The 24291-nt window shown below is 37.7% G+C and overlaps 1 protein-coding gene across 1 annotated transcript in view; it reads left to right on the top strand.

Moving 5' to 3' along the window:
- The window catches only part of NPAS3 (neuronal PAS domain protein 3), a gene marked incomplete at its 5' end in the record, with an annotated part of 102096 nt that overhangs the window by 67888 nt on the left and 9917 nt on the right, over positions 1–24291 (top strand). The window contains 2 exons of the mRNA XM_009071625.1: positions 2898–3091; positions 9594–9700. Of these exons, the coding sequence (XP_009069873.1) occupies positions 2898–3091; positions 9594–9700 (301 nt within the window). The remainder of the gene's footprint in view (positions 1–2897; positions 3092–9593; positions 9701–24291) is intronic.

Here is a 24291-nt window from a genome sequence, read left to right as displayed (position 1 = left end):
TTTGTATACAAAATTTTGGTAATGCTGTGTTCAAGAGTATAGCATTCACCCACCTTTTTATAATGAACAGAACACAGTATCAGTGTCTTCTCTTGCTGTGACATCTAAATGTGCAAGTCTATTCATATAGTATTATTAGAAAGAAGACAGTTATAGTTTAAAGGTGGATTTGGACAGTTGCATGCATTTATAAAGAAAACTCTACAGAAGAACTGCACCTACTTTTGATTTTCAGTATATTCCTAGCAAAGTTTTATTAAAAATTTGCATCTGGATCCAAGTATTGTCCTTCATAAAACAGTTTATTCTTGCAATTTAGCTTCATTAAAGTCATAATACTGCTTTAGGATATGATAGACTAGTGCTGTGGGATTGAATTATAGAGAGATTAATTTTAGCTACCAGAGATAATTGACCCAATAATTCCTGTCACCCCTAATCCCAGTTCAAATAAACCAATGTTAAAAGTGGCAATACTCACAATATAGACAAGGCCATGACAGCTAGAATTGTTTTTTTACTATCAATTAGATTTCCCACTTGGTGTGTTTGACTAATGTTGCTGTGGAAAGGGATTTCAGGCATGGAAATACAGATTCTTTAGAGGCACACAGGCACTGGAACTGATGGGCAGTTTGCTGTGTGTTTCCCAGTGTATAGAATCAGAATGCAATTGAGTGTTGACCCCTAAAAAATGAATTCACATGGGGGTTTAGAACATGTTTTGATCCATGGTAGCGCTAGGAAGAAGCCAAATAATTTTAATCTGGAAGCAAATTCTCTTGAAATTCAACGATGTTAATATGTGGTGGGTCTAGCAGGTTTGGAACTGTCTCTTGAGGCAATACTACATCTGAGGTGTATTTCAGATGAAAAATCAGAAAATAAGTGAGGTACTGCCTGAATAGAGAGTTGTTCGAAAACAAATCATGTTGATATTTAGCTGCAAATGACATGAAGGTTTAAAAAAATACAAAGAAGAGATAAATATGATATATCTTTAAAATTCCCTCAAGTGATAATGCCAACTTCAAACATATTAGCATAAGGACTCTTATGAAAAAAACAACAGAACAACAATACTTTTGCATAGCATGTTCAGTATAAGATAATTTTCACATTATTACTAGTTATCCATCAGCATTTTTCCAGGTATTTACAGATTTCAGTTTGCAGTAAGCTGAAACTGCATGATAAAAAGAGACAGATAATGATAAAAAGCAGATGTACATGCAAGCCTAGCTAGAAGGAGAAAAATATACTATCAATGCCCCTCCTGTGAAGTTAATCCTATTTCTTTTAGCTATTTCTTCATTAGTTAATGAGGTCTTAAGAAAAAAAAATTAAAGTGAGTTTGAAATGGTGTTTTTGCATCCTTGCCTTTAGGAACTTTTTCAAATATTCATAGAATAGTTTGCCCTTGGAATGTGCATTAAGTGTGAGTTTAGGCAATAATTACTTCAAACGTGGGTGGTCAGAAACCTGCAACTGAAATGGACAAACACAGCAGCTAATCACTTTTCACATTCAGATTCACCACTCTGGCTAGGGCTGAAACATAAAATAGTGGTGAAAGGAGATATTTTAATGATTAGGTTAAAAAAAAAGAAATGAACTTCAAGGCTTAGATCACAGATCTCCTAGCATGAATTAGATTTGAATGTGGATGTGATTTGTGTCTTATTAATGAAAAATTTTCTTCTCTCTCACTTCCTATTATCAATCTGAGATCAGAAACAAAGAGTTCGTCTCTTATCTTTGTGAGATGAGTATCAGTGCGCTTATAACTGCAGCCCATCCATCTCACCTCCTCCAGTGCCCCTGGCATCAACCAACATCTCTGTTGGCCTCTGGTTAGTGGGCCTGGGATAACAGTGAAAGGGGCCCCCATCTCCTGGAAGCCATCTCTTAATGTTGATGTTGTAAGACATTCTGAGGGTAAAAACCTGGGAAAGCCTGCAACTGCCAGTTTTAATGGGTCTCTTATCCACAAGTACAGAAAGCGCAGTTTTCATTTTCATTTCAATATGTTGTATTTATATTCTTTTATTGAAAGAAACAACCCCTTTATTTATCCACAGAACTCGTGAAGTGAAACTGGGAGTGATAGATTATTTTTTTCCCAGAGATTCAGTTTACTCCATTTCAGGCAGCAGATTTTGAATGGGGTTGCAATTTTTATGGGTGCAATTGGATCTCCCGGGCATCTTCTGGCATTATCATGTGAACAGGAAAAGAAGCTACCACCCCCAGAGCTCTCCATACATACACAGTGCACTAGGCAAGGGCATTATATGTCCATCATCTCTTTAAAAGCTTTGCAGACCATCCTGAAGCTGAGTTCATTGATCAGTTGTAGGCTGTTGCTTCTCAAGTTCCCAACCACAAAGAGCAAATTCAAAGCAGTGAACAGTGTCTCCATGGTATAGGTGGCTAGCAATTCAATGACATTCATTCTGGAAAAGTTTCAAAACTGCTGATTTTTCTGTCTCATATTCAGTTTCCAAATGTTATAAAATGATTATTTTATTAATTTCCAACTTCATTATTTCAGTTTATCCCACTCTCTTTTGTTGAATTTCTACTTTGTTGTTGTTGTCTTCTTTCTTTCTGTAACAACCACCACAGCAAAAATCAATACCACAGAATTTCCTAGGTCTTTATTTGATGAATGTGAAGCATTTGTCTGTGATGTTCTTCTTTTTGCCATGGGGAAATATAGGGCATGTTGACAGCCAATATTAATAAGCTTAACACTAATACTGGCAGTTACTTAGTACAATTTTAGGCTATGTTAAGTGATCTGTAGGGAATGGTAATGTTATCCTTTAAAAGAAACAGATGTCACAGTTGCATTCAGAATTCACTGGGTATTTTTTATTGTTTCTATTTTCCAGGTGATTCATATAACGGGCCGGTTGCGTCTGAGAGTGTCACTGTCACATGGACGGACAGTACCCAGCCAAATCATGGGACTTGTTGTCGTTGCTCATGCTTTGCCACCTCCTACAATTAATGAAGTCAGGATTGACTGCCACATGTTTGTCACTCGTGTGAATATGGACCTCAATATCATTTACTGTGAAAATAGGTACAACTTTTAGCTCCTTTTTCCTTTGTTTTAGCTGTGTGTATTCTTTGATCCATAGGCTTGGCAAAACATTTTGAAATTGCTGATTCCTGCACTATCATCCTAGCACTGTATGATAGCATCAAATTAACTCTAATCATCACCATTTTCATTTCCATTACATTCTTAGAGGATAAAGGTAAATTAAAAACTATAATTTTCAGGATGTCTTGCTAGAATAGGGGGAGATAGACCAGGAAAGATTCCTCTCAGCTTTCCCTGCTTTTTGAAATCTTTCACCATCCCTCTCAGAGGCAAGATTTGGGACTAGACAGACGCTGGTCTGACCTGTATGGCTGTCCTTATGCTCCCCCATCCTCCCCTCCACAAGTCTTTCTGTCTGAAGTTTTAAAGTTTTCCATTTTTGAACTAATTTGCAGATTACAGCACATCATGCTCAGTGTTTAATGGAACAGAAGCACAGATGGCCTAGATAGTAGGCTAGAGAGGTGGGATCTGTTGCAGTTAGAGGTGGGAAAACTAGAATAAAATTGGTTAAGGGCATACTGGGAAAGACAGCAGTTAAATGGGAACAGGTGATGAAGAGTTGGTTGAGGGGGGGCTACATTCCATGTGATAGCAATCTTGGAAGATGAAAGATAGTATTTAAATTCAGCTGTCTGCTTCCTGTGGTTGGGTGCCTGTAGCATCAGGGGCTTCCCATGGCAGTCTGTCAGGGCAGGACCTAGCAGCAAAGAGCCGTCCCACCACTCCAGAGAGGAGCAGGGCAGCTGGGGGACACAGGGGCAACCCTAGGCCCAGGAATTGGACATTTCCATGGGGACAGGCAGTGATGTGGGCTGGATTCAGGTTGGTAGGGTCCATGGACAGGCAGGGCTGTGGAGAGCTGGAGACTGGCAGGGACTGACAATTTCAGGGGGCTGACATGGGGTCCTGGGCAATAGGTGGGATGGGGGAAGCCCCAAGGGCCTGAAATAGGGTTCTGGGCTTCAGGCATGGTGTATGAAGGCCCAGTGGGACTTGGTGGAGTGTTGGGCTGATCAAGACCAATAAGGCCTCAGGGCTCTGAGAAATAAAAATTAAATCCAGGGAATGGGCATTTAGAGCAGAGTAAAGGTATCTGAGAAGGAAGATACACGCAACAAAGTTTGGGTCCATTGATGAAGTCCGAGGTATGGAGAAAAGGTTGAAAAGGAAGGAATGTAATTCAGCCAAAAGAAATTTAGTCAAAGGGACTTAGCATCAAAAACTGGAACAAATAAGATGATTGCTGCAAGATTTTCTTGTGACGGCAACTATGGCATCTGGTCAGTTGAGTGGAAGCTCTCATATGAGCAATTGTAATTGTTCAGTCATAATGGAGTACCTATGATCAGGATAGCACATCCATATAAACTTTTATTTTAAAAGGATAAACTCAAATCTTTTCTTGAATTGGGATCTTAAACAATTTAAAATAATCTTGGATTTCAGTTATGAGGCTATCTTCGCTGTCATGTTGCTGAACTGCTACAATACTTTTTTAGATAATATTACTTGACTATTAGAACAGTTCATCTAAACTTCTAAAGCATTATCTAAAAGTGACTATATTATTCACATTTTTAAGCTTGAAAAAATTGCCCCATGGAAAATGACTTGCACAAGGTCACAGAGAAAGTGGATAACAGTATTAAAGTTTGGTCTGACTTTTTGCCTGTGACTCTATCCAGTGAGTATCCAGAGTCTATATAATTTGGCAACTGGCCAAAGAGATCTGGGGATTAGCAGCAGGATCTAGAAGAAAACTTTTGCTATAGTCTTTGATTTCACTGTGGCCTACCTAGGTAGTAATGGAAAGCTGCTACTACTGCAGAGCTCTTCAAAGGACTCTATGAAATGAGTTGCTGGTATCTATCCAGTTCCTAATGAACAGATTTCCTTTTAACAAAATCACCTGCACTTACCTTATCTTCATTTACTCTTACCTTCATTGGCAACGTCCATAAGAAAGCCAGGAATCAAACGGACATGAAAAAATGAACTATTCCATCAGGTCAAATATGATGTGAATTTGTAGGCCAAGTTAGAAAGATTTATGCTTTCTCTGCTGTCAGTTTGGCATTCTTAGGAGCCCTAAATTGTATGTGGGGTTTTTTTATTTAAACATTTTTATCAAACCTTCTCTTTATGTTCATCTTGCAATACAATTTTCAAATGCCTGAAAAAGGCACCACTGAAAATGGTAAAATGCATTAGATGTGATAATGGCATAGAAAGGGTTGATACCATGTGATAAACTCTGGTTAGCCAGCAAGAAAGTGTGGAGTTTATTAATATTTTCATTTATTAAAGTAAAGGCAGCATTATAAAGCAACTTTTCCTTGTTTGTGATGGATTTTATCTCATATGCTAACGTAGAATGCTTATGATGGTACTTGAATTTATGTTGCAATTGTTCTGTCTTAAGCCCCTGTGCCAGTGTTAAAAATAGTTTGTAAAAGTAATTTCAAATAGTAGAAACACTTCTGTCCGTGCTGGGATGTGAATGTGAGCTCACTGAGGCAGCAGGATTTCCAGTCATAGAAAATGGTATAAACCTGACAGGACTTGGATTTCATACAAGGTACAAAGCAGAATATGACTGTAAAAACTGGAGGAATGGAAAGGACAAAGGATGTGAAGGAATTAACTGAACAGCTGATTGAAGCTGTCAGATTGATTATCTGGGCATTTGCCAAGGCCATTCTCTGAGTCAGAGAAGTTGGGAGCTCTCTTCTGGGACTATAGAAAAGGAGATAAGTATCCCATCTGGAATATATGGGCTTGACTCCTGGCACTTGCAGGCAGCCAGGAAATTCTTTGTGGTGCCACAGTAAAGCAAGCACAACATTGATGAAAACAAAGAAAAATGGATCCATGCTGGGCAAGCCGTAAGCACTATTTATGGAGCAATGGGGAGTTGCTGGCAGCTGCAGGGAGTATGGAGCAGAAGCCATGCCACTTAACTGAAATGAATGCTCGCAGTGGACCATTGGATCAGCAGGGGTGAGATCAATAGTACTCCTAGTTTTCTAAGTGGTTGCCTGCTTGCAACAGCAGTGAGCAGGAGTGGCATTACTCAAGTCTTTGGGTGCATCTTGTTACTTTCCTCTGAATGAAGAGATCTGCTTCAGAATCCTGGACTCAGTGCACAAACTAGTCACCAGTTAGCTTCCCTTTGAGACAAGATCTGTTAGTTAGTACACTGGTTTATTTCTAACAACTAATACTTTGCTTTGAGAATATAAAATGGGGATGTAAAATTTTGTTGCCTAAAATGTGGGATGTTAATCTATGTCTGTTTTGCAAATGTAGGATTCATATCATCTAGGCTTCACCATCTAGTCTAAAATAGTCTAGGATTTCTTTATTATTCAGTGGAGTGCAAAAAACACCTGCAGAGGACAAATCATCTCAGACAGTGACAAATAACTAAAAGCAAAATAAAGAGACTGCTGCTAGAGAAAATAAAGAGACTGCTGCTAGTGTACAGCATCAGTCTGTGTATTTTCAGTGTCAGCTGTTAAGGATTGGAGACCACCTTGAGAGAGCCCAATTTAATGTGGACTTCTATAGCTATATCTGCAAATATGTGCCTGAAAGGAAATAACCCAGTGAATATGGTAATTTGCATGTGGAAGAGGTTTGGCCTATTGGCCATGGCAGTGGTTGCCAAGAGTTCCCTCAGATATGCAAAAATAGTCTTGTGTAGAAAGCCTCAAGCCCACAAATGTGTGCATGGTTTGTTCCTTATTCAGTAAAGTACTGTACCTTGTATCTGCCTTTAAATTTCAGCCATGTTAACAGTCCTGTCAGTAGAACCACTGATCTGCTCAAACATAAGCCTATGTTTATGTTTTGCAGGATGAGGTCTTTGTATTCAGTAGAACCAAGTTCCTACTCATCAACCTGTTACTTTATTTTGTTAAAGGCTTTGAGTGCCATAAGATCTTTCTCCTAACAAGTTCTCTAAGATATACTATATATACTTCATTTTCTCCATGCAAGTTATTTCTTTTCCATCTTTAGTACCTTTGATATAAGCATGAGTCTCCTAGCTGATGTAATTTCTTTTGCTTCTCATTTTGGTGCTATTGCTTACCAGTGAACATCACTTACACCTGGGTATTCTTTCTCTTTCTTCTTCCACATTTGTCATTAAAAAATCCTATGTCCTTCATGTGTCTGTTTGAAACAGTTTTCCATAATATTATAGAATCATAGGATCATTTAGGTTGGAAAAGGCCTTTAAAATCATCAAGTCCAGCTGTAAATAAGCAGTTCCAAGCCCACCACTAAGCCATGTCCCTAAGTGCCACATCTACCTGTCTTTTTAGCCCTCCAGGGCTGGTAACTCAACCACTTCCTGGGACAGACCATTCTAGCTCTTGATAACACTTTTGGTGGAAATATTTTTCCTAGTATCTACTCTAAACCTCCCCTGGCACAATCTCAAGGGACTTTGAATCTTCTTCCTCAGTTGCCTTGCTGTGTTCATTTTTATCTGTGAGGACTTTACACAAACATGCTGCTGCAGAGAAACAAAATACAGCTGAGTCAGATTTACCAGAGCAAGAAGCGGAATGATCATCTTCAGTGTTAGCCCTATGAGCTGTAGCACTCACTGCCTGGGTACACTACAGAGCAGTGGCCTGTCTGGAGTTTGCCCCTTTCTACTGCAGTGTCAGGGTGGGATTTTCTCTCCCTCATGTTGAAGCAGAGTCATCTTCCAATATAAAACCCACAGTTCTTGGGCCAGAGAAGAGACTGCAAAGTGTGCCAATGAGGTGAGTGTAGACATGGAAAAAGAGACTTCAGTTCTGGTTCCTCCTCCATGGACTGTTTTATACACTTAGTTGTAGTTTTTAAATCTCAGGCTCCCTTCCTTCTGTTGGGATTTCTTATCACTGGGAAGAGATCCCAGGTCCTTTGCTTCCCTGCAAATAATTCACTGTGCAACCAAAGTGGAGGAACTCAGCAGGAGGGATAGGGAGTCCCACTGCCACAGTTCAATATGTGTCTTTATCCTGGTGTATTGTGCCCTCTCTGAGAAGGCAGGAGAGGTGCTCTTTTCAGCTGTGGTTTGTGATAAATGTTAGACATATACCCACAGGTGGGTACCCCCACATTGGGTTAAGTGCTCTAACTACTAGGCAGTTGTTTGCATGTGCACATCCTTCAATGTGTTCTGTCATGAAAGTGGGAGAAGGGCGTTGTGTTTCATGCTAAACTTGACAATTTTTACTACCAAATTTGACTCCACCTGCATGATCTGTGAAGTTTTTCATGTTTATTGTTTTGGATTGGTTCTTCTACTGGGGACAGGACACCAGTGCAGCTGTGGTGCTGTCTATTGCATCCATTCTCCTTCAGTCTTTCTGGTCTACGCATTCTCCCAGCTTCAAACACCCAGGCAAACAGCTCTGCTAGTCAGTGCCTCAGAGGCTGCATTTGCCCCACTGCCTTCTGTAAACCCCTCAGACCCACACAGTTTGGTTTCTGGTTTAGCCTCCCCACTGGACTCCCTCAGGATCACACTCCAGTTGTTTCAGCTATCTGATTATATCAAGATGTTCAGTGTTTCTTACAGCTATCTTAAATGGATGACAACTATATCTCAAAATTGCAAAGTGGGCTTAACCCCAATCACTGCAGATTATTTCAAACCCTAAAAAAATTAAACTCTGTTTAGAAAACAGATATACTTTTAAATGCTTGTTTGAGCAAGACATTTTCCAATTCTTCTTACATTTATGTATTGCATTTAAGGACATTGACACCTTGACACTCCATGATACAAGTTTACACATGCACATAGACACAAGCACACAGAACACACACACACAGACACCCATGCACAAAGGTCTGCAGAATAGATTTAAAAGTTTCCATGTGCAATAAACAACAAAGTCCCAGTTGAAAGGGCCCGGAGTGAAAGCTGAGCTCCCAAATGAATTAGACTAAAAAAGATAACACCCTGAGGCATCTGTGTGTCTCAGAATTTAAATTATATCCCTTGAAATATCAGTTTGGACTTGGTGCCAAGAAATTGTTGAAGAGCTTTTTCATGAATATACCCAATAGAAGACCAATCTGTTGAAATGAAATGTGTCTCTAATCATTTGGTATAAACATAACATGTTTCTACTTTATTATGTAACCTTGAATCATCTTGGTCTTTTAATGAGGATTTTGGATTGTTGCTAATGCTTTACAATTTCATGGAATTATATTGTCTTGGTGTTATGCTACTGGGAGAACATGTGCTAGAATTAAATTTTCCACGGATTTAAATGGACATAATTTCCAGTTTTCTTTTTAAAAATTCTTTAAGGCCTTGTCTCATTTGTACAAATATTCCATTCAAATGACTATAGTGGTTAAAAAGCTTTTTAGCAGATTTCACTCAGTCATTTGTTAATTCTTTTATTCTTTTTCTTCTTGAATTATAAACTGTATGTTTGGTTTTTTTCCTTTTTAGAATTAGCGATTACATGGATCTGACCCCTGTAGATATTGTAGGAAAGAGATGTTACCACTTCATTCATGCTGAAGATGTGGAAGGCATCAGGCATAGTCACTTAGACTGTAAGTACTTCCATTTTTGTCAAAATAATCTGGCACAACACTTGATTGTTCCTGAACTATCATTTATATTTCACAATTGGTGTCTTCATCTTGCACCTGCTTTTTTTTGTTGGGGGTTTTTGTAGAGATGGCTGAAATACTACTTTTTGTATTATTTATTTTCAAGTCTTTTTGTAGTCATATAAGATCATTCACATGTGTGGAAATAAAGCATAGTTGTATTACCAGGGTTTCTAGCATTTGTTCATTCATGCACTGTGCATTATTTTAAATCCTTCAAGGAGCTATTGCTTAGATGAGAAACACCCTTCCTGACACAGAATATGAACTCCTCTTCTCTTCATGGGTTTTTTGTGTTTTTTTAATGAGTCATAACATATAGGAAAAAACTGCAGCATAATTGGGATTTCAGCAGGTTTTTCAATGCAGAACTGAGCTACAGCTCTACCAGTGCTTTAATGACCCCATGTTTGAACATCTAAATGGCCTCCATCCTTATAGGATCTAAGTCTCTGTTACTTGCACACAGGTAGTATCTGATTAGGATAAGGATAATAGAAATATAAAAATGTCACAAGAGACGAGCCTTACCAGAGAACATGTGCAATGTCTGTCTATGGGGGAAGGGAGGTTCAGCTTGATTCCTTGTAATTAAACTCTTTGTATTCCTCTTATTAAAAGCCATAGGGCCTAATTCTTTTCTTGTTGAGATCTGTTGACTTCAGTGATGGTGTTCCCGATTTACCCTGGTGCAAAAAAAGACTTAGGCCCATAATCTCTAATTTATCTGTGCCTGCAGTGAAGCCAGATAATTCTTTGGAAGTTTCAGTGACTGACTGCATTTATGATTGACTTGAGTGTTTTTCTTAATGTAGAAGACTATCTGCAAACTGGTTCTTAAATTCAGAATCACAGATTTGAATAACTCCACTCCCTCTGCACCATGTCCTACTAGCATTTCCTAATAAAAGGGCTGGAGCCCAAATGCAGGCACATTTAAATAGATTTTACAAAAAAAATGGCTACAATAGGAGCCAGTATAAAATGTTCAGTCCCAAAGCATCTTGCTTGATCTGCAAGAGAAAATAGGAGGATAACTGAAACCTGAAAGCACGAGATCACGGAAAGCTTTTATTACATATAGCAGCCAACAACAGTGTCAAGTTCTGTAAAGCTTTTGAGTAGTCCATGAAGTTTCTAGAATTTAAAGTGCATTATGCATAAGAATCAACTATCCAAAATGATAAACAAAGTAATTTTGCTACATTTATATTTTTGAGCATTTAGTATTCAGGAGGATATGTCAGTTGCTCAGAAATGAAGGAACAAATTCAGAAACTTACTTTGTGCTCTTGAAACTGGAAGTCAAAAATGACAAGTTGCACTTCCACTGCACTATCTGACCAAGGAAATAAAAGATATTTATGACTCAAACTTAATATACCACCTGGCATAGATGAACACCCCATTTGAAAAAGACCTTAATCTTCTGAATGACCACTTCTCTCTGAAATAGAATATGCTTTATGAAACATTCATCTTCAGAAAAATTAGAGATCTTTGCAGACAGTCTGAATTCAGTGTGGACCAGTGTATAAGCACTGGACTAGAACTCAGGAGATCCTGGACACAGGAAGGGCTTCTAGAAAATCATCTTACTGTGTTTCTGCTCTCACTATATGTCCAGTTTAGCTGATTGGATTGCAAACTTTATAAATACATGGACTTTATCCCATTATCAACATCCAGCACAGCGAGGTTCCAAACGTGGCATCTTGGCCTGTATCAAGAATAGTGTGGCCAGCCGGACTAGGAAAGTGATCACACCCCTGTACTCAGCATTAGTGAGGCCACACCTTGAGTACTGTGTTCAGTTTTGCTCACTTGAAAAAGGACATTGAGGCACTGGAGCAAGTCCAGCAAAGAGCAGTGAGGCTCATAAAAGGTCCAGAACATACATTTTATGAGGAACAGCTGAGGGAGCTGGGTTTGCTTAATCTTCGGAAGAGGCGTCTCAGGGGTGACCTTATTGCAGTCTGTAACTACCTGAAAGGGGATTGTAGAGAGGTGGGGATGTCTCTTCTGCCATACCTGCCGTGAGAGGACTAGAGGGAATGGCTGCAAGCTGAGACAGGGGAGATTCAGTTTAGATATTAGAAAAGTAAATTTCACTGTTAGGGTGGTCAGGCATTGGAATAAGTTTCCCAGGGAAGTGATGGAGTCACCATCCCTATAAATGTTTAAAAGTCATCTGGATCTGGCACTGGAAGATAGGGTTTAGGGGTTACAGCAGTGACAGATTAATAGTTGGACTTCATGATCTGAAAGGTCTATTCCAACCTTGATGCTTCTATGATTTTTGCTAGGCTAATTTTTTTTTCAATAGATGAAGATGCTTGCATCTTTTATGTATAGTTGTTCTCTTGGCTTATAGGAACAAAATGTTCATGGAATCATTTAGGCTGGAAGGAGATCTGGGGTATCATCTAGTCCCACCTAATGCTCAAAACAGGATCAACACTGATTCAAAGCAAATTTTTTAGCACTTTGTCTAGTTGATGTTGAAAAACTCAAGGTCAAACTTCACACAACTTCTCTGAGTGACCTGTTCCATTTATCTTAAGAAGGGGTTTTTATCCTCACAGTGGTTTGGGGTTTTTTCCTTCTATCCAGTTGGAATTTCCCTGTTTTGATTGTGCAGCTCATGGCTCCATCTTTGCAGTAGCCTCCTTGCAGGTATGCTGCTAGGTCCCCCAAGTCAACTCTGCTTCAGGCTGAACAAGCCTGATCCCACAGCCTTTCCTCACAGGGCAAGTACACCAGCCCCTGGGTGTCTTGACAGACCTCTACTAAGCTCACTGAAGTTTATCAATATATTTCCTATGCTAGGAGCCTAAAATTAGATTCCAGATGCAGTCTAATGAGTGATGAGTGAAGGGGAATAATGAATTTCTGTGATCTACTAGCTACACACTTTTCACTAGGGCCCTGTTGATTCATACTTAGCATACTGTCAACCAGAGCCCCCAGGGGCCCTTTCCACAAAGGAACAACCCAGTCAGTCAGTCCTGAGCCTGTACCATTGCAAGGAATCAGTCCATCCTAGGTACATGACTTTGCATTTTTCTTTTCATGTGCAAACTCATGCTCTGTATGAAAGATCCTCAAGTTTAAATTAGACTTGGCAATAACTGAGGAAGTATATCTGCCCACTATGAGTCCTGCAGAAGCTGAAGTGTTTCATATCTTTGCCCAGAGAGGTTTGACACTAGCATTTAAAAAAATAATTGCATAAAAACCAAGAGAAAGAAATTGTAAAACCCCAAATCACTTCATAGCAACTTGTCCATCCTAGAAAATCAAGTTAAAACCAAACTAGAAAAAGAAAATCCTCCTGGTTTAGTAAAAATAAAATTAGAGGTAAAATTCAGGAACTGGCAGACGCTGGCTATAGATGGTAAAACCCAGCAGAACTGCAATTCTTCAAAGTACACAGCACAGGATATTTGCCAGTACAACATAGGAAACGATTGTTTGAGATTACAATGGAAAAAAACAAACAAACAAAAAAAAAGGCAGTATTCTGCAATATTTTGAACAGGAGCTGGAAGCTAAAGTAATGGTTAGAAAGCACTAGTGAAAAATAGAAGCAGGACTTGAGAAAACAGCAAACTGAAAAGGCTGCATTTGATGGATGACTGCAGATTGCAACTAAAAGTCTCAGTTCACTTTTACAGGAGATAAAATAATTTTTAATGATTAAAACAAGGGCATTCCCAAATTGCAATGATAGATTTCAGTGCAAAAAAAACCCAAAACCCAAATAAAATGCTACACTGCCTGTTCACTGACAACATATCACAAAAACAAAGTAAGACCACTATGTCCTGTGTTCTCACCCAGGTTATTCGAAGACCTCAAAGAGGAAAAAAAAGTGAAAAAGAAAGTGTTGCACAAAATCACACAGAAAAAAAATCAAGAGGGATGCTGATGACTTCAGATCATAGCAGCCCATTAGAAACTTTTAAAAACAGGCCTTGTTAACTCTATCTTAGATAAAAGAAGACAAAAGGAGTTTCAGGAATGTGACCATAGCAAGTATGATAGTGAAGATCTGCATGACTGTAGCAGTGACAACAGTCTTTTGTAAGGGAACTACTGCCCTAATGAAAGGCCAGTTAAAGTAAGTGGAAAAGCTTTCATTGGCTTCAATAGACATGTGGATTATGCCCCCAAAAAAGCAAATTTTTATGGACTAAAATTCCTAGTGGATTAAATAGTAAAAATTCCATTAGGTTCAGTGGAGTCAAGTTTTCTACTTGGAGAGTTGTATTAGTTATACCTTGATGCCCTTGTGTATTAATAAAACAGCATTCATAGTCTAACAGTACATGTGCCTGCATTTACAGAAGCACAATAATACATGGCATGATACCACAAGGTATTGAAACATCAGGTTTTTTACAAACATAAGTAAAAAGTTTATGGACATTGTTTCTATCTCATTTCATTAAAACTTTGAATGATCATGCTAGTTCACAATATCTCAACCAGTTGTTTGGTCTTACGATTCTACCTTAGTCATCTGTTTTCTATTTTATAATGCTCCATGGTTTCAGAAGTTTGAGAAACATCTCATTTGTTCATCTCCACTGTGTTTGTTGAACAAACTGATGGTAGAATCATGACAGATATCACTTACCATAAATCAAGTTTCTTTTGCAGAGATTATAATTAAAATGTTCTCCAGTCTAACAGACTGTACACCATCCAGCATCATGGCCCAGCTGTTGGCTCAGCTGACACACAGCAACTGGCAAAGCTGCAACAACTTGTGTTTGAATCCAAACCTTCAAAAATTGCAGGTCTGGCTGTACCCTGGCTCAGATACAGTCCCTAATCCTAACTCTCTGTAACAGACCTCTTCATTAGGATATGTGTCATAAAAGAGTTTTAACTAAATGTTTTATGTTTCATAGTTATGATTCTAGAACTAACACCCAGGAAAGACTTCTCATGCTCCCAGTTCTACTTTACCACTTGTAAGAATGGGGAAGGTGATAGGATCCTCTCTACTTACCTCTATATAGAAACATTGCAAGACTTAAATGCATGCAAAGTATATGGCAGTTCATACACTTTCACCAAGTCATGAGTCCCTGAATAAGTAGAACTGCCCTTGTTCCAATGACAAGAAAATATGCCTGATCTTAAAGCTAGCAGGATACATTTGATGTCAAACCAATATCAGAAATCAAGCAGATTAATAAAATTACTGTTGTATCAGGTCTTAGCACTGTCTGTAGAACTCAGCAAGGGCAATTGATGGTGCTCTCTGGAGTACGAAGCTGTGCTATGTGCTTCCGTTTTGTTGACGCTGTTATCATACAGAGGTCTGTAACAACCCTTTTGGATTCAAGAAGTACATTTCATGCTAAAAATGAATGGCTGTTACATGTTGTAGGGGTATACATCTTCCATTTCATTGGAAAAAATTAATGGTCTTCATTGAACATCAAGTACTTGATGTTACAGTTCAATGAAGGTCATTAAGGAATCAGCAAGGAAGGGTAAAAGTCAAGACCTCTGAAGGCAACCATGAATACACTTTTGGGCAAATACAGGATAACATGCCACCATTGCAAAATTAATATATTGCTTGTAAGAACACTGTTACAAGTATATATTGGTATATAATATGTGCTTTTTCATTTTGGAATCCTAATTGAGGTCTAAATTCAGAAACCTGGCACTGACAAGAAAGATACTGTTGTCCTCAGCTATTGCTTAGAAAATATCATCCTATTTCTTCAGGATTTGATTTACAGCTATAAGAAATACAATTCCTCAGGAACAGTGAGCTAGGGCAGTTCATTTCCCATAAAGCAAAGGTCTCTGATGAGTATGTTTGGTAGCACTCCCTCTGATCTACTTTATCTGGTTTCCAGTGGTTAGAATAATCCCATCTTTCTGAAAATAAACTATTCCACATTCACCTTTTTCATGGCTCCCCTATTTTTCAAGGAATATTACCCCCTCAGTCTGCTTTTAAATCAGTTATATATTCATGATTTCTTTTATGTATGTTCAGTAGAAAAATTCTATTGCTGTACAAAATATTGCTTAGTGGTTTAGCCTACCAGCTGTAGTTGAACTAACCCTTTTAACTTATGCACATCAGTTATAATTTTTTATTCTCTTAATAACCTCAAACACATGAAAAACAAATAGAACGAGTTGATAATTTCTAACAGTAAAATACTTCACATATTTTGCTATCATGCTGTGGAATAACTCTGCAATGTCAAGTAGCTCACAATTAGTAAAACTGTAGGGGGAAGAAAAGAAGTGTTTTGATCGTGAAGAATTTTTATCCTAATCAGATCGAAATTTCAATGCTCTTGTAGTGCTTAATATCTTCAATCACCAAAAAAATCAAACTGATTCCAATGTCAGGTTTTGCATTTTGGGACTGAAATAAAATGCTAAAATATACAAATGAATCTCATGTTTGTACAAGTTTATTATCGTCACTAAAAAGCAAGATTGATTCTAAATTAGGCTGATAGAATGTCTGGGGTTTAGCTAATTCTTAAACCAAGCCTACCTGGCATCCTGATGACAGCCTACTGTATGTTGTTTCCAAAGTATTGCAGAAGTGCTGGTCTGACCACTTGTACAATCTTTCTCTGTCCATAGTATGGGCCAGCAAAGATTTCTGTGTTGAGACTGGCATCCTTAAGTCCTTTTGACTGGAGATAGTGGTGCTAGAGCAAGATGAAGGAACAGGAGATAAGAAACTGGAAGAAATGGAAGCATATAGAGACATATTTCTTTTATTCATACAAGGCCAAAAAAGGAGCATGAACTTTGGTTTTAGTGCATGCCTAGTGTTTGTTTTTCAGTCCTAATGAATCCTAAGAGATGTGCACCTACCCAAGAATGTGTGTGTCTCATGTCTTTTAGCCATGCTCTGAAATCCTGCAGATGTTGTGTTTGCTCCTGCAAATACTTCTTTGAGTTATGCAAGATGTTGGTCTGTCTAGCTTAATTTCTTTGTCTGCTTTCTGACCAAAGCCAGGTACTTTAAGAAGAAGGGGGAAAGCACTCTGCAGTACGCAATTATGTACACCTTACGCCCTTGTTTTCTCTGTAATATATTGTTAACTCATGGCTGGTTCATTTCTTGAAATATGAGGATTTATACCACTGCTTACATTTCTCTTTGTGAAGGATGGTTGTTTCTATTGTAATATTTTGTATTCTAATTATCCATATAAATACTCAGATATCATTTTCAATCCCAGTAAATTTCTGATGTTTGTGATATTTTGTGCCTCAGTTTTCCACATGAAAATTGTGTGCTGTTGGGCAAATGTTTTCTGTATGTAAAGTAGATAAGAGATTACCAGAAACGTCAGATCTTCGGGATAGTAAACAAACCGGAAAACTCTACAGCCCTAAATATTTAAGCTATTTAAGTCATTAGCTGATGAACCTAATTACAGAATTTTGCCTTCTGTAGCGTAGCAATATATAGTCACTTTGAAAGATGTCTTAGATACAGTTTGCATCAATAACCCTTTAACTTAATTCCTGATACTATTTCATCTCCAAATTAAATGAAATGCAATACTGATTAGTATATTCTCATTTCAGTTTGTAGGCTTTTGATTGTAAGTCTTCCATAGTTGATATTCCATTGAAATTTGCACCTAAACTCTTCTATTTTCACTTTAAAAGTGCACATAACACCAACTGTATAAGAACAGCTACTGCATTAAGGGGTTATAGAGTGAAGGTTGAGCTGTGAATTCTGCTGGTAACCTCTGGGTTTCCCAGTTACTCTGTTAATCATTTTCTTTATTATTTTTTAAGTCTTTTTCTGCTCAAAATTTCCAACCCCAAAGCTGAATTTATACTTTGATTTTATTCTTGTGATAGATTGCAGAAGCACATGTTAAATTACAAAGACATGGGAATAAAGGATTTTATTGTGCCTCTCCAGCAGCTGCACCTTCTTTCTGTCCACTAAACTATTTCTGTGCTGACTTTTTGCTACAGGATGTAAATGTATGGCATTTTTAAAAATAAGGAGAAAAGTGCTTCAGTCACGTATCTCTTTACCTTGATTGCTGAGGTTCACTCCAGGATTACTGAGACCAAAAGTGTCCATCATCTTGTAGTCTAAATCAGAAACTGTGTTGCTTCATTGAAAATCTAAGGATGGATTAAAGATTTATTTGTGGTTTACTAGGCTGTGAAATATTCCGTCCTAAAATGTCGCTATGTGAAGGTATGAAGAAACTGTTGCAGATCTTTCCAGGGTTTAAGAAACACATTAGTGCTATGGGCTTTTTATCTTTTTTTTCTTTTTCAAAGGTCTGGACAGTTGACCTTGTATCTCTGAGGGAGACAGTTTTCAAAGTCAGAAGGATATGAAAATAGTAACAGTAAACTGTGTAGCATGTATCAAATGTGTGACAGTGTGTCAATAGTTCTTATTAGCACTTGTTTGAAAGAACCTGCATAATTCACCTGTGGCTTTGCCATCCATGAGGCATGTGGCCAGTGATGGGTCTATGTTGGTTTTGATGTCTGATAACTTATAAAGTGAGTCAGCTGGTGTGGGACTTTGGCTCAGTTGGCTTTTGGGAATGTCCTGCCAAACTTATGACATCTTTGTACCCAGTACCCACAGATCACTAGGTATTGGTTCTGAGATCATAAGATGTATAATTATTCCAAAGTTCTTTTATTTTTATTTTACAAGGTTGTGTTTGGGGTTTTTTTTGGGGGGGGGGGGGTTTTGTAAGCGCTAAGCTATCTTTTTAAGGCTTATGGAGAAACATGGAAAGTTTTGGTTTGCTTCCTTTTCTTTACAAGTCATCTGGTATAAAGGGACAGTATACTTCAAAAATGTCTAATGTCATTTTCTGCCAGATGTGAGATGCTGATGAATGTTTGTAGCAGTCAGAGGATGTCTGAACACTCAGTTGTGCCATGCCCCCATGACACTGTGCTATGGATCCCTTTCCTCTAGAGGCTAGGCTGAGAAAACCACTCATTTCACTCAGTCCAAGCACCCAACCAGGGACTCTTGTCCCAGAAATGAAAGCATGTTTAAAGGTGTCCTGTCCCTTGAAACAGACCGTCTTTAACACAGGAAATTAAAAAATAAAGTTAATATTGGGCCAATCTGCTTCTGTGAATCTTCTCTCTCTTTTTCTGTTTGTAGGAGATATGTATATTCTGCTCATACATTTGGTGTGGAAAGGGTTATATTCTAAAGTCATTAATCTTACATAACTCGTCATATGATGGACATTAATGTTACCGGAGAGATGGAGGACAGATTTAAGTTTCTTGAGCAAGCTGGGCCAAATTTCTCCTCTGATGTTGAGTTTTAGTAGCTAAGGGCAAAATTTGGATCTGGGATTTCATTTTCCTCTACAGTTTGAACAGAGAGTTCATTAATGATAATGGAAGTTCTGTCTGAAGTTGGTGTTCAAAGCAGGCTTGGGTTTCTAAACGACCATTTCAATATTAGCAGAAGGAAATCACTTTATGGCAGGATTGAAGTTTTAAAAGTCATGGGGAGAGAGACAAATCATGAGGGAAAGAAAAAGTTAAGAAAGAGAGAAGAAAACCTAGAGAATCCTTGGTAGACAAATCTACTGTTCATTTTCAATCCAGTTTGTCATAAAATAAACTTATATAGTTAGTTTATTTACATCAATTTTATTTATAGAAACAACAGAAAGGTTTTCTCATATTCATGCTGTAAGCTTCCATGGAATAGTGCATCTAGTGATACACTGAATTATATATTATAGTTCTGTCATTACATTTAATCAATACCTACATAATGTTTTGAAATAAATATCTTACTTAGAATTATATATTCTTGTTAATAGTTGTGGTTAGGCATAATTATAAAATTGACATTTTAAATGATGGACCATGGGCAAATGGTATGTCATAGCATCATGAAGAGGAGAAGGGAAGAAAAGTGTCTCTGGTGTTCAAGTAGGAGACGATAATTTGTGCTTAGTGCTGGGAAATACTTTTTTTTGTGGTTTTGCTGGGTTTTAATAAATGTATAGTGCTGCTGTAAACTGATGTAATGTAAAATGATACCATAGGATTGATTTTAAACAAAACATCTCCCTGGTCCTTATCTGAGATAAGACAGGAAAAATATTGCTTAGTTTTGAAAGATTAAGATTTTGAATTTTTCTATAGGCTAGATTAAGGCTTTTCTCTTTTTTTTTCCTGCAAGGTGGTTGATACTTAATTTTGCCCAATTTATCAGGTATTTATGTATGAAACATCACTACACTGGAAGATTAAACAGTATTTCACATTGCAGAAGTAAGCACTGAATCAACTGCTGTCCTTGGCTTTTTTGGAGTGACTATATGCTTAAAAGAATTATCACAGGTGAATAAGGAAGTTAGGTGGGTCTTTGAATATCAGTAAAGTACAGTTTTCTTTTATGAACCTGATCTGCTACTTCTTTCTTAACTTAGGAAAAGATGAATTTGTGTTTATAAACCAGCAATTATTACTGTCTGATATTCATATCACAGTAGCAGCCAGTGAGTGGTGATACAATTGGCTGCATTCTACCCTAAAAAGTATGTTCTCTGTCCAGCACTCAGGGCTTTCCCCTGTTATATGCTGTGAGTAAAATGCAGCTTTCTAAAGCCTCACACAACCAGTATTTTATCTAAACATTTATCGTCTTCCTATTTTTGCCAAGAGAACTCAGTTGAGATACAGCAAGTCAGTCACACAGGGCTGATAAGCAACTGTATGCAAAGAGGAGAGGTAGAGTAGTATGATCCATGGGGACTTTTGTGATGGGAAGGTGGCATTCTTTACCAAGGAATCTGCTGTGAAGGCCAAATTTTGCCCTAGTGCAGAGAGAATGCATTTGCACATTGTCCTGGTTTATATCCCTCCTCCTCACCCCACCATGTAGCAGATCCAAAATCGAAGTGCTTGTGGAGAATTACATAGATGGCACATGTTTGCTTACCAAATGTCTGCAAGTCTCCTATCATCTAGCTCCTGTTTAAGTAACAAGCATCATTTAACATTGCTAAATATTTTTCATTGCTAAAATCCAATTTGTGGATACCTAATATTTAAAACATCTAGCTCACTAATTGCAAAATCTATAGAAAAGTCCTTACAACATCAAAGACTCACTTGATCCTCGGAGCTGTTATAAATGGAAAACTGTCTCTATTACAAGCAAATAAGGCACTTAATGCACTCTGTCGGGCTGTGATGCTATTTTTCCTGTGGGTTTTGAAAATGACCTTCCTATAAGCATCAAGGACTGTAACTTTTCAGATAAAGAAACTTGTTCTTGTTTTAAGTCTATGCGAGGTTCATTCCCCTGTAGCCCACAGTTTTCAAAAGCAGAAGAAAAAGTAATCCAGAATTAAAAAAATAAAAACCCCTCTGTTTCCAGAACGAAGTTACCCTGTCAGCTTGCCTTGGGCCTTAGGTGGAGAAGTGGAGATTAAAGAGTCAGTATTCCTTTTCATGTTTCGTCTGCCAGTTTTGTGAATGTAGGAAGAGTACTTGTGGCTGCAGCTAAGTATCCGACTGTGGTATTAAGTACGGCATTTTCAGCCTCATGCAGTAAATTAAAAATATTTTTATAAGTTTAGCACAAGAGAAATTCAGTATCAATACCATCCAGTCATTGATAAAGGTATTTCAAGGAGAAGGGTGAATAGCACAGCAGATGTAACCTCAATATTTTCACCAATTATAAAGAGCCTCTTTGTGAAGCTCTGTGAATATGTAAGATGATCTCATCATTTCCTATTTACTCAATAGTTACCTGAATACGCAATATAGTGTAGCTTTTAAATGCATATGCACATGAGTAAAACGTCCTTTTGTAAGAGACTTTGCTAAAAGACTGCTTTTGATACACAATTTCTTCATCTCCTCTTCAAACTGAATTAAGCTACTTCCTTCTTTTAAAACACAACTCACTATTTAGAAGCTTTGGCTTTGATTTCTCAGAACAGCCTTACAGGAAGAAACTATGTTCTTTTTCTTTTTGTAACCATATTTCTGAAGACAAACTTGTACTGATTTATTTTGATTTTCTAATAGAAATAGGTTCCTGCAAAGAACACTGACTGTTTCTTCTTTTTCCCCCTCCTTCATTCCACTGCTACAAGAATATTGCTGTGCGCGAAGCTACCAAGGAAAACTGAAATCCCTCTGTTGGGAACTGTGTACACAGCAATATATTCATACTTTGAGAAATAAGTGAGATTTTTTTTTTAGTTCTTAGCATGACATACTGTGCACCTCTTGCATGCTAACCACTGAATTCAAAATGAGGAACTAGGCAACATTTCAGCAAATTTTGTTTAAGTTTAGCATCCATCATTTTAGGGAATATATCTGTGCAGCTAACGTAAAGGTCACCAGTTTTAAAACATTAACCCTCAGTTAGTCCCTTTGATTAAAGGGTTTATATATATATGTGTGTGTGTGTATATATATATATATAATTATATAACCCAATCCTGCATAATCCTGTGTAACTTCAGTCACACAAGCCATCCCATTCATGTGGTCACAAGTCTCACCTTTCCCAGTACTGTATTGTCTGCCAGACCGGGTACTCCATGTATAATACAAATATAAATATAAAATTCTTTGCATTTCTCAGTGAGTGAGGGATTTGCCTAAATACATTCAGGATGTGATCTACACAGCATGACAATTTCAGAAGTTTATGCTAAATTGAAATGCATGGTCTGTTGCTAGTTACAAAACCTAACTTCACAAGCAGAGCTTAGGGTGGACTAACACTTTGCTTTCTTCTCAAAATCAGTAACTTTATTAATGGATTCTCTGTACCTGCAAACTGAAGATCCTCAATACTGGGCTTTACACAGTAACAATAGGTTATCTATAAACCAGACAGATTTCCCTCCATGAAGTGTCCTTCTAATTGTTTTTTTTTTCTCAGAATTCTCATGTTATTTCTAAGTTGCATCTTGGTAATACCAACAATTAAAAGAATACTGTAAATTAGAAAATATTTCCCTTTTTTTTTCATTCTTTTCTTTCATCACATTGAGAAATTTCTTTCGAAGTATACTATGAGCTTTCAGAACTGACTTGGGGGGGTGTGGTGCACTCTCAAAGGAGGTAAGAACCAGATTTAGCAGCACAGCACAGCTGGCCTGCCAGAGAATCTCTTTACAGAGAGAATTTTTATATTGAATCGTGGGACTTTCTTCAGAGCGTGGTGCACAGATCTCTCATCTGAAACATGCTTTAGACAGACACTGGAAGGAAAATCCTGTGTATCTGGTAATATATCTGAGCTGGTCAAATAGGAAGTGGGAATTTGCAGGTAGATGAACTTCACAGAAAGCTCATTTTTAATTACAATATTTCAGACATTCCTTGGATGTGCAGTAATTTGGAAGCCTGAACTCTGTGTGTAGAGATGGTTTGTATTTCTCATTCTTGAAAAAGCAAGAACCTTTTCCTCTTTTCCATAATCTGAAATGTATGCTCTGTTCAACTTGTGACATAGACTTTTCTAGTGGTGCAATAACCCATGTAAAAGGTACTGAAGGATGAACAACTTGTCTAGGATGACCAAAAGAGCTGGAGGATCTGAGTCCTCAGAGCTATCACTGTGCAGAAGTGCAGTGTGTTCTTTGGTCACTAGTTAGTGACTCACCTGCTACTTTGACTTTCAAATGTGTATGTGAGCTGTTGTGAGGATTCATCCTTTGGCATCTGTGTAGCATGGTAAACTCAGATAAAAACTGTTCAAAGACGACATTGGTATATTTAGTAGAAACAAGTGCAGATATATTTTACTAGTTTCTGCACACAACTGTGGGTGTTCAGGTTTCCAGAAAAGAGATAATATCACTTCCACAGTTGCATGCATATCAGTTCTACATTCAGCTGTAAACAGAGTATTTTGGATGTCCTATTTTACTAAAATGGAAATGTCTACCATAATCAAAACTTACAGCAGTATTTTTCTTCCTTTATTCTTCATAACTGATAAAGTTGGACTAATTTATGTGAGATTGTTTTCTAAAGTGGCATACAACATTGGTTTGACAGAAGTGCTGGGTAGTCAGTTGTTCATATTTTATCTTTATTCTGCTGTATAATGAGGTCTTCAAGCCAATGAATTATCATAGCAGAATATTTAGAGCTTGGAATACAAAAGTAGAAATTTAGGGAAACATGGATATCTGCCAGAAACAAACATAGTTCACTGAAAATAGCAGGACCTAGATTACAAATATTTATTTAAATTAAAGCTGAACCTAACTTTCACTTCACATTCACTTTACATTGCACTATTTTAAGTGCATTTTTATTTAGTGGTTGCAAAATTACGGTGAGGATTGGGGGATCCCTTCAAGATAAGAAAACATCAGTTTGTATGCCTACATTTGTAAATATCTTTTTCTGTAGATATCTGCTGTACACTGATTTAGATATAGATACATTCATATGTATAATTAGAGGTATAGACATTTGGTTAACTTGAAAGCTCCAAAGTGTCA

The sequence above is a fragment of the Acanthisitta chloris genome, unplaced genomic scaffold (assembly GCF_000695815.1).
Source record: "Acanthisitta chloris isolate BGI_N310 unplaced genomic scaffold, ASM69581v1 scaffold1783, whole genome shotgun sequence".
In the NCBI taxonomy this organism is placed as follows: Eukaryota; Metazoa; Chordata; class Aves; order Passeriformes; family Acanthisittidae; genus Acanthisitta; species Acanthisitta chloris.
Note: the sequence above shows the minus strand (reverse complement) of the source record. Positions and strands in the feature narration are given on the sequence as shown.